The sequence below is a fragment of the Myotis lucifugus genome, unplaced genomic scaffold (genome assembly GCF_000147115.1).
Source record: "Myotis lucifugus unplaced genomic scaffold, Myoluc2.0 scaffold_338, whole genome shotgun sequence".
NCBI lineage: Eukaryota > Metazoa > Chordata > Mammalia > Chiroptera > Vespertilionidae > Myotis > Myotis lucifugus.
In genome coordinates this window covers 1,132,610-1,144,021 of record NW_005871386.1, presented here as the reverse complement: position 1 = coordinate 1,144,021, position 11,412 = coordinate 1,132,610, and the positions used below count along the sequence as shown (strand labels likewise).

Below are 11,412 nucleotides of genomic sequence, written 5' to 3'. Positions count from 1 at the left end.
GGGCAACAAGAGCATTGGCTCTGATGGCAAGTTTGGAAGGGCCCCCGGGGAGGGGCTTTCAGCACGCACGAGGTTTCTTGTGCAAATCTGCGGGGGTGGCATCTCCTCCGAGGGCCTAGCTGGTGTCTGGGAGTCATCCAGGGGCAGCTGGAAGCAACCATGGTGAACGAGCGGAATGAGCAAAGTAGGAAATTCCATTTCTTGCCCAAAACAATTTCTTTCCATGCACTTCCCTTGATCTTTCCCTGATGTTGACAGCCTTATGGTAGACGTGCCCTGTAATATGTTGTCCCCGGCGCTTTCCAGCAGGGAGTGGGCCACTAATAATAACCCCGCCCGACCCCTGGAAGTGCTCGTGCCTCCCTGGCAGGTGCCTGCCGCTGGGCAGACAGGGCGGGGCTTAGCCTCAGGGCCCCTTACCTCCCGGGTGCTCCCTGGGAGGCCGTGCTGTGGATGACCTGCAGCTGTGTGGGCACTAAGCCATCGGGCGGGGAACTGACCTCTCTCTGTCCCTGTCTTAGGCACCAACAAGAACGAAACGTCCTTCGGGCTGGAGATGTCACAGACGGGCTTCTCCTCTCACGTGGTGGAGGTACGGACCGTTCACAGCCAGCCTGCCACAGACGCAGGGCTCTGGGCCGTCACCCCGCCTTCCTGGGCTGTCTCTGTCCCCTTTTCTCTTGTTGTTTCTTGGGAGTCGCTCTGCCTCCTGTGTTCTGTGGTTGGAAAGGAGGGAAAGTCAAGGTCTTTCAACTTACAGTGGAGCTGTCGCACCCTCCCCATGGGAGTGCCCGACGGGGACCTTTCCTTCCAGGACCCGCGGTCCCCATCTAGTCCACAGAGCCTTGTGCACACACTAGGCCAACACAGCAAACCACTTGCACATGCTCTCACAGGGCCCGCATGTGGCCGAGGAGGCCTGTGCGTGCAGGGGAGGAGGCCTGTGCGTGCAGGCGCGCAGCCCTGCGGCGATGTTGGGAGGGTGTCCAGAGGTGTCCGACGTGCTCTGGCGGGCGCCCACATGGGCCCCCTTTCAGTGCAAACTCAGCATCAGATGACAGAGGCCCCAGGTGGGCACCTGGTGTCACACACAGCGTGTCGTGTCTGGAGCTCTGCATCGCAGGCCGAGTCTCAGGCTGCCCCTCACCCTCTGCACTTACCTGGTTCTGATTCACAAGCCGGGGCTGCAACCTCACAGGATTGCCAGAGGGCCAGAGGGACCGATACCAGAGAAAACAGTTTATAAGCTGCTTGCGTATGAGCCCCGCCTGGGAGTACCGCGTGCAGGGAGGGCCCCGTGGGGAAAGCCTGGATGTGTCGGTATCAGCACCAATCCTCGTGGGCGTGCTCTGAACAGGCAGGTGTCTCAGGTATGGGGGGGGGGGGGGTAGAGCAGGGTTCCTTGTTCCCAGTTTCCAGCTACAGAAACCCCATCACAGAATGGTCGCGTGGCCTGCTGAAGTGCTCTCGTGAGAGAAATCCTCATCTCGTGCTCTCTCCCCCACCGAGCCGCTGCTGCGGGAGAGTGTGGAATGTGAGGGGCTCTGAGTCAGAGACGGCTCATTGGAGGGGCAGGGGCCTGTGCACCACGCAGCAGGCAGATGGGCAGACTGCACCTCGCGCTCAGCTTTTCCTGAGCAGCATCTGGACAGCAAACGCCACGCCCACCTGGATACAGCAAGCTGCCCGTGTCCCAAAATCCTAACAGTCAAGTTATGTGCAGAGCACTTCACATTTTTCCAGGGATTTGAAATCCCGGTGCCCCATCCATGCTCGGAGACAGTCCTGCCAAGTCAGCTGGTGGTAATGGTTCCCCCATGTTAGGTGGTCACCTCAGCACATCGTTCCAGAGCCGCCTCTGTGCCGGTCCACGCTGGATCCCAGGAGGTGCAGAGCGAGAGCCCTGCCCTCAAGGAGCTCGCAGTCCGAGGGGAGGAGCCAGCACCAGGGGAGACGAGAGCCTCCCTCAAGCAGGTCAGGCCGCCCGTCATGTGCTGGTCAGGACTAGCCCGGTCTCCTGACCCTGGGCTCAGGGCTGATTAGAAAATGGAACAGAAAATCCAATTTAATTAAATCCAACAAGTATTTGTCAAATGCGACTAAGGTACCAGAAGGGACTGGGATTTCCTCTTGGCACCAGGAGTCCGTCAACCTGCAAGCAATCCAGGGCAGCATTCCTCCGCTTTGAGAGCAGGATAAAAGCAAGGATAGATTTCTCCTGGAAAAACTGTACAACTTCAGGAGGCCCCCATCCATGGAGCCCTGTGAACACCCCCTGCTCGTTGGGGGACCACATGTACACATCTAATGCTAACCAAGCAGCGTGTGATCGGGGTCTTAGAGAAGGAAAGGCCCAGGCGGGGGAGAGGCATCAGGGAGGGATCTGGGGAGGGGCTGGCACTTGGGCAGACCCCTGAGGACGAGGATCCCTGCAGCCATGGGCAGTGAGCAGAACAGAGAAGAAATCTGTGCACACACCAGGCGCCAGCCCTGATGCTGGGGACAGTGAGAGAGGGAAGGTTCCTTGTCTCCTTCGTTCCTTCCATAATCATTTCCTGAGCACCTCCCTGGATGCCAGGCTCTGTCCCAGGAACTGGGGGCATATAAATAGATGAAGATTAAGGTAACATTTCAGCTGACAGCAGCTCGAGATCTAATTGGGGAGAAAGATTCTTAAATAGTAAGTTCAGTCTCCTGCTTCCCATACTATGATTTCTGTACATCCAGAATCGGGAACCTAAAGAAAAGGGAAATTAAGATAAACTTCCGGTATTGGAGGACGCTTGCGCTGAGCCCTGAAAATGGCCCACGCAGCTCAGTGTGCGGAGCAAGGTGAGTCCTTGTGGACCTACAGGTTCCCCAGCTGCAGGGGGGAGACCAGGAGCTCCGAGCTCCAGCTTGTAATTGAGGCCAAGGCCGTGCACTGCCCTTTGCAGCTGCTTCTACACGCCCAGCTCGAGAGACCAGGCTGCCTCTCCCCATCCTGCAGACACAGACCCCAGTTCTTCCATCCCCCCAGTCTCATTTTCAAGTGACAAGGAGCTGGAATTTTTATGTGATAGACTTTAAAAGAAAGATGATTACATTTGAATCTGAGACTCCTTAATACTTAAAAAAAAAAAACAAATACAAACTTCCAAAGCCAAAGGAATGGTGCAATGAGGGTAGACTGTTTGGTGCTGCGACCTGCCACTGGGTTACTATTAGACGCATTGGTTTTTCAACGCCAGCCATTGATGCCGTCATAATTGGCCACAGCCAACATGTCCCTGGAGTCCAGCTCGCAGCTCTCAGGGTCAGTCAGATCTCTCTGGGGACCAGGGGCAGGTGGGTCCAGCCTTTCAGCTTTGCCCAGAGCAAGTCCTGAGCCCAAGGGAGTCCATCTCCTAGGCAAGCCCCAGGCTTCTTCTCCCCCAGAAGTGCTCCACCGGGACAGCCTCAGACAGCTACTTCCTGCAAAGGGGCGGAAGGAGCTTCAGGTGCCTGAGCCTGTTCATTACGTCAGAGGAAAGGTCTCTGGCCCTGGGGGAGGGGCCAGAAGAATGCTCTCAAGGGCAGAGGAAAGGCCCAGCAGCTCGTTGGTCTGCTGCCATCTGTCAACAAGGGAATCAACCTTTGAGTTAGGAAGGAGGGACCAGAGCCCAGCACAGGAGAGGAGACCCCAGAACATCCCCTGGCCACCTACAGAGCTCCAGGCTCCAGACCACAGCAATTGCATCCCACGGTGATGGCCAAAGATCAGAGTCACTTAGGGAAACTGAGAGCTGAAGCCAACCCAAGAACTCTAGTCTTGATTTGCAAAAAGGAGAAAGAGGGTATCCTGGACATTACGGCTCCCTGGTCAAATTCTAGAACGGATTTTGAAGCCAACGCTTTCATTAGCACTTGGAAATACATGCGAAGGCCACTAATGGCTGCGATGGCTTCTGGGACTGCTGGCTGGCTACTGAGGTAGTGAGCTCCCTGTCAAGCTGGGTAATCAAGAAGAGCTTTCAGAAAGCTTGCAGAAGGGAGCCTACCCCGCAAGGCAGCATCGACTCTAAGAGTCTGTAATCCCCATGGGCCACAAGGGAAAAGTGTGGAGGAAGGAAGAGAACCATAAATAAGTGACGCCCGTTGGTGATGGATGGAGCTGCTGGGAGGACGCAGCAGAGGAATTTCACATAAAGCATCCCACACTGAGTCCATAAATCCCCCTCCACACCAATGTTTACAGAAGGAAGCAGTTTTATTAGGGTGGGTCTGTCTACAAAAACCCCAAGATAAGAAGAGATCATTTTCCCTGTGACGTACACATGATGATCTGACACCCCCTGCCTCCTCAGCCTGTTCCCTCCCCTCCTGGATTGTGGACCGGATAGTGAAGGTCATTGCCTGTATCTAAGGTTCTCAGCTGTTGACGCCTTAAAGCTGTTATTATTCGAAGGAGTTTTGCACTTTAACTAGTTTGTATATCTGATTCAATCCAAAGTGAAAGAAACCAGCCCATCATGGTGAAATGACCTCGAAGCTGTGAGCCCCTCCTGAGCCCCCATATGCCTTAACGATGGGGTAGACTCTTCCACCCGCCAGCTAGGGCTGTCTGTCCATCCCTCCTCTTCGCCCTCCCCCCAACATCCCCCGCCCCTCCCGTGAGGCCAGGACATGGTAGCCAAGGTCTGCCGCATGCTTACTCCAGACTGCTTACAAGGTGGCTCCTGGTGGCAGGAATCATTTCCGGTTTGCTAAGGTCCTCCTAAGCCCAACCGTGTGTCCTTGGGCTGTGCCCTGGTCCCAGCACCCCACTCCTGAGCCTCGTTCCCAGAAACCCTGAGCAGAGGCGCCAACCCGCTGATCTTGAATGAGCAAGTGCAGGGTGCCCCTTGCCCTCCGCAGCCCCTCCTCACTGCCCTGGCCACGGCTTCGAGCAGCACACACCGTGAGGGGCTCCTCTCCACAGGAAGGCTGAGGGCCTGTTTCTGGGTCTTTCCCGCCCAACCCCCTCTAAACACCTGGCACTCCTCCTTCCTCAGGCTTCACTTTGAAGAGCTTTCAGAAAGCTTGCAGAAGGGAGCCTACCCCGCAAGGGGGCATCGACTCTAAGAGTCTGTAATCCCCATGGGCCACAAGGGAAAAGTGTCCCTTTGAAAACAAGTTTCATGCCAGAATCCAAGCAACTAGTTAAAGCACAGTCCACCCTCTGAATGAGATAGCCCCTTAGAAGGGGCTCCAGCCCCCTCTAGAGTCACTCTGGTGGTGGATACACAGGCCCTAGGGAGCCGCGGGAGCACCTGGGGGGGAGGACAGCACCCAGAGGCGGTCTCCCTGCACGCCAGTGCCCAGGACCACACTGCCCACCTCCACCTGCCTCCACAGTCCTGCCTCTCCAGTGCCAGGAAGAATTGCCGGCACCTGGCATTCTCATTCCATCACTGCCTGGCCGCGCAGCCTCAGACAAATCATTGAACCTGTCTGAACCTTCGTCTTTGAATAGATTCCAGACCCAGTTTTCAGTCTGAAAAACATTTGTAGAATTGAATCTTGAGGCTTGGAAAGGACGTTGCAATTTTGAGACTTACGTAATCATTGATCAAGTAAGGTTTTCTTAAAATCCTTTCCTAACTCCAGTGTACATCCACCCCCTCCCTCGGCTGGGCCCCAACACAGGCCGTCCTTGCCTCCGTGAGAGCTCTGCTCACGAGCTGATGTGAAGGTTCACCCGGAGCACCAGCCTGACTGTGAGATCTGATGCTTTGACTCCTGCCCCCGGAAGTGCTTGTGGGTGAATTAATGAATGAGAACAGCTGCTTTTGTACCCCGTCCTTATCAGCTGCCAAGCACCTGCTAAGAATTTAAAATGCTCGTTCTTACAACAAAACAGCCGAGGAACCCGAGGCTCAGAGAGAGAGAAACCTGAGAGGTTACACAGCTAGAAGCTTTGGAGGTGGAACGAGTCAGGAAGGTCTGTCCCCAGAGCTCATGCTCTAACCACAAGGCCAGGAATTCTCAGCCTCAGCCCTATGGACAATCCGAGCCCGATGCTTCTTTTTTTTTAAAATATATTTTTTTATTGATTTCAGAGAGGAAGGGAGAGGGTTGTCATGGATGTGGCCTTGGCGCATCTGTCCAGCCTCATCTTGGACCACACTGCCCCTCTCCCTCAGCAGTCCAGACCCAGTTTTCAGTTCCTTGAAGCCAAAGGCTCTGAACCCTCTCCAGCCGCAGGGCCTTGGCACAAGTTGTCCCCACCCCCTCCAAGTGTCTGGATAAGCATCACATTCAAACACGCTTTCGCTGACCCCGTCTCAATCTAAACTAAACCTCACTGCGGCGTTCACTACATCCCTCTTCACATCTATCACGGTTTGCAACTCTTACATTTATTTGTCTATTCATTTAGGGTCTTTGAGCTCCATGAGGTGCGTGGCACAAAGTAAACACAGTGAATTTTTACTTAAAACATGAAGTAGGATTTACACACAGGGAAGCAACTCAGACACTACAGAGGAATGTGGACGGAGGCCAAGTGCAGGGACAGCTTGAAGGAGTGTCGGAGGGAAGGAATAGTGACAAGAGACTTCCTGGAAGGGCTCTGAAGCCCAAAGAGTAATGGAGGTTTGGTCCTGGGTTTGGAGTTTCTTTCTAGAACATTCCTTCCCTCCTAAGAGCCCATCCTTAGGATTAGTTTGACCCATTTTGCTCTAAGGATGGTTTGGGCGAGAAGGTCCTGGACTCATTCAAAAGCCAAGGATCCTGGCTACAAAGTTGGGCTGTTAAACAGTGAAGCCAGGAGAAGGCGCCCAGGGTGGCTGGCAGATGCTTCATGGTGCAGGACCTGGTGTGGCTTCCCAGAGAGGGGCACCTGGGGCCAGAGCTGATGTGTGTCCCTCCCCACGGTCAGGACGGGATTCTGCTGGGAGCCGTTGGTGCCTATGACTGGAACGGAGCTGTGCTCAAGGAGACCAGTGGCGGGAAGGTCATCCCCCTCCGAGAGTCCTACCTGAAGGAGTTCCCCGAGGAGCTCAGGAACCACGGCGCATATCTGGGTGAGAGCCAGCGCGGGGCGCCGCTGGGCAGTGGGCAAGGAGGGGCCCGGGAGCCACACCGCCCACCCGTGACCCGAGAGGCCCCTCTGTGAGCATTCTGTGCTGATTCAACCAGGGGTCGGGGCCATCACCTCTTCAGCCTGGCGCCCACCACGCCAGCACCCTGCCCGGCAAGTAAGTAGGTAGAATAAATGACAAGCCATGCACTTGTCCCTGAAATGTGCTCCAGTGGATGTTTCTAATGCTCCTCCTCCTCCCAGGAGATCCTGGGGGTAGAGCCAGGCTGACGGACCCTCATGAAACCCCGGGTCTTAACCACAGTCACCATTTGGGTGGGATCCTGGGGGAGTGCCTCCTCTCCTACTCCTCCTCCCTCTGGGGCTCGGCCAGTGAGGGCAGGGTCTGGGTCTCTGGAAGATTCCTTCCTACGTGCTCCAAGGGAGTGGGGAGACTGGGGTAAGGAGACTGGGGGGCCGGGCTCCCCGCCTCCACGGGGAAGCTATATGGCTGCTGGCCAAGCCCTCTGGGCAGGCCTTTGGGAGGCTGGTTCAGCTTTCAGGGTGGCCCTGCCTGCTGGCCAAGGAGCCACATGGGAACCGAAGCCCCAGCCAGCAGACTGATGGAAGCAGGAAATTCTCAGTGCTGCTTGGAGTTTTGCGGGTCAGCCCACGCCTCCCCTCAGGACATGCAGCCCCCAGGCTCCTCCACCACCACCATCTCCCACTTGGAAGGCCTAAGGCCCAGGGCCAGTTGAAAACATTTCCAGCTGTGCCACTGAGGGCTCAGCTCAGAAGAAATCTCTGCTCTGCACCACAAGGCTAGCCCCACCCCCCTCATACAGGCATCTCTGGTTGTGCTAAGTGCACAGCCACGGTAGCTACCCCACGCGGCGTCCTGGCCCTACTGACCTTTCAAGCCCCATTTCCCAGGATACACCTCCAGGGGTCAGAAAAGTTGTGTCTGAAGCCAGAGTAGACAGCCTGCTGCTCCCACACCCCTAGCCACTGAGTCAGCTCCTCTGTGCATCCTGTAGCCACTCTGGAACCAACTGCTAGGAACCAGATGACAGTGTCACACACAGGCACACGCACACACACACATGCACACATGCACACATGGCAGAAGGAGACATCCATTCCAAGAAAGAGCCCAGGAACTGCCAACAGGCCTGACGCCCACCTAAAACCGGGATCCTGGGTCCAGAATCTTCTGGCAGAGAGTGGAACTCGGCTTTGCACGCTTTCCGGAGAGCTGCCTGAAGTTGCTGCACAGTCACCTTCCGGATGCTGAGTGGACACCTTGAGAGTCACAGTGATCAGGCAACGCCATCCTGAGGACACAGATCGGCGTCTGTCCAAAGAGCCCTGGGCTTCCATTTCCCCCATATTGCGTGGCGTATGTGTGGCCTGAGAGCCTGAGAGCTCCCTCCTTTGAGTCTGCAAAGCTTTGGGGCTGCAAGAATCCCTGAGGTCTTTACATCTACGCAGACAACATTGGTTTTCATGAGCCACTTGGCAAGGATTTATGGGAATGGAGAGGGCACTGTTTGGTCCCCGATAAACAGTCAGTGGGGATCAAAAACCAAGCCTGCCTAATATAAAATGAAACGTGGCGTGGGCTCACCCGTCTCCCTCCTGCTGCCGGTGAAGGAGGGGATATGATCCTTCCAGGTCAGCTACACCTGCGGTGGCCCCGCCTGGCTTCCTGTACTCCCTCCGGCAGGGGTGGGTGCAGGCTGGGAATGACTGCCCTGGGTTATGGCATCTGCCCGGCCGGCCCTGAATGCACTTCCTGCACCGGCCTATCCTCCGCACAGCTGAGCCATTCGTGGGGCCCTGGCAAGGCCTGCCGAGCACGTGGGCCAGAGACCAGCCTGTTTCCTCCTGCGGCAGGGTACACAGTCACATCGGTCGTGTCCTCCAGGCAGGGGCGGGTGTACGTGGCTGGAGCCCCCCGGTTCAACCACACCGGCAAAGCCATCCTGTTCACCATGCACAACAACCGGAGTCTCACCATCCACCAGGCCCTGCGGGGCGAGCAGGTAACGGAGGGGGAGTTTCTGGGGAGGGAGGAACAGAGGTGGCTAGACCAATGGGGAAAGCTGGGCTGGAGGGGTCTCTGGACCTCATCTCTTCCCTCTCAGTAGGACGGTCCCCAGACCCACACACATCTTTCCTGGTTGGGGGACATCTATCTCCTTCCCACCAGCCTTGGAGCGAACGGTTCCATCCCCAGAAAGCCAGGCCCTGGTCCCCGCTGCAGCGAGGAGAAGCTGAGCATTTGCTCACCTGCATTTCATGAACCTCTGCCCCGACTGCCAGCTTCTTCCTGGTCATGTTTAGAGTTCATGGCTAGAAGCAGCATCTACCAGTGGTTCTCAACCTTCCTAATGCCGCGACCCTTTAATACAGTTCCTCATGTTGTGGTGACCCCCAACCATAAAATTATTTTCATTGCTACTTCATAACTGTAATTTTGCTACTGTTATGAATCGTAATGTAAATATCTGATATGCTATATGTGTTTTCCGATGGTCACGACCCACAGGTTGAGAACCGCTGATTCTATACTGTGCTTCCCAGCCTGGACTGCCAGGGTCCCTAGATGTCCTGAGGGGCAGTCGTGTTCCTCAAGCCATCTTCACGCTGCCAGGAGTGGGAGGAATTGTGCACCCACCCACTCGAGGCCCCATGGGTTCGCAGAGACGCCAGCTTCTTTCCTTTTCCTGGAATGTTAGCAATGCAGAACGGTACGGCGGCCAATGCCACTGCCCCGCCTGGGATGTGGTGGGCAACCAGACCGTGCTGCGGAGAGTCTCGTGTTGGACGGTCATGAGTGCAGACGGAAAGCTATGACAACAGTCATTGGTGGTGAAAAGACCAGAACACAGGGTTCTGATCCAGGTCATTTCAACAGCTGAGGAAGCCTGTGGTCCTGGGAAGCAAATCAGCTTTTCCATGGTTATAGAGTAGATTCATGACTGGGTCAAGTTCAGAAGCCAGGACTCTTGGTAGGGCTCTTGCATTGTGCCACCTCCTAACCCCCAACCCCAAACCAGGCCTCGGCCCCTCCTGACTGGCCGGATCCAGCATCCATGGCATCCTGGGCCTTAGGCTGGGCCCTATCCAGGTCTTACTGGCCCAGCTCTACAGAGCCTGGGAACAGCCCTGTCTCCTGCATCGTCTACGACTGCCCTTGGCCTGTCACCTTTAGGACAAGCTCCTCACTGGGTCTAACCTAAACCCCTCCAGCTGTAGGAAGCCCTCATCCCACCACTCCCCTTGTCATCTCAAGGGCTCTGGTGGACCCAGGACACTGCTCTGTCCCCCAGCCTCTGCCCTCTCCACCCACACTTGGCCCAGGGCCAGCTCTTTTGGGAATCCAAGGCTAGACCTTGAGAGCTAGAGGGAATTTGCTGATGAATTTATGACATTTTTACTGCCCAGTCCCGCCTCCAACATCCGAAAGAGAAACCACAGTGCTGAAGGCAGCTAAACTAAGTGGATTCTAAATCACCATGACCCACATAGCTGAGGCCACATATTTAGACAAATGTCTCCCTCTCTCCCCCCTTATTTTTTCTCTGTCTGCCTTTTAATTACTTTAGACAAGCACATCTTTTGCCCCAGTTTTATGATTTTTGTTTCTCTCTTCTGTGTTTTTATCTTTCTCCTTAGTGAAAAGCTGTTCATGCTTTAGGATAGTTTTTTCTGAAAGCACCCTAAGCCAGGAGGTGACTGGGGAGGGAGAGTCACGGGCTCGGATGTTAGACCCAAGTTCCAGCCCAATTTGGCCATGACCCGCCTTCGGACCTTGGGCAAGTGACTCAGATTCCCTGAGCTTCCGTTCCTTCCCTGTAAGATGAGGACCGTGGTCTCTCTTAAGGAAACATGAAGCTCATACATGCTAACCTGAGGCTGTAAAGTGTGTCATACAGGGCCTGTCCCTGGAAAGACTCCTTCCCTTTCCTGGGTGACCCACTGGTTCAATAAACATTGACTGAGTGCCTCCCTGTGCCAGGCAGGGCACCAAGGCCTGGAGGGAACTCAGCAGGCACAGTGCCCACCTCACGAGGCACCTGTGGTGGGAGGAGTATGAGGCCAGGGGAACAGCTAGAAGGGGCGCCCACTGTGGGGAGTGGAGTGGGAAGGACAGAGATGCTTCTAAGAGAAAGGGACCTGAGGGATGGTAGACACTCACGGGGCAGGGGAGAGGCGAGGAGGGCGTGGGGCTTCTGGAGAAGAGAAATCACAGGTGTGGCAGGAGGGGTTGGAGGAGCTGGAGGGAGGGAAGGGAGGGAAGCAGGTGCAGCAGCATCACACTGGGGAGTTTGGAAAAAGACAAGGAAGCAGCATGGTCAGCGGCTAGAGCCACTCTGGCTGCACAT

The 11,412-nt window shown here is 55.7% G+C and overlaps 1 protein-coding gene across 1 annotated transcript in view; it reads left to right on the top strand.

Annotated features, from left to right (window-relative positions):
* The window catches only part of ITGA11 (integrin subunit alpha 11), a gene marked incomplete at its 5' end in the record, with an annotated part of 45,095 nt that overhangs the window by 1,765 nt on the left and 31,918 nt on the right, over nt 1-11,412 (top strand). Inside the window, 3 exon segments of the mRNA XM_014466426.2 lie at nt 522-592; nt 6,881-7,025; nt 8,918-9,066. Of these exon segments, the coding sequence (XP_014321912.2) occupies nt 522-592; nt 6,881-7,025; nt 8,918-9,066 (365 nt within the window).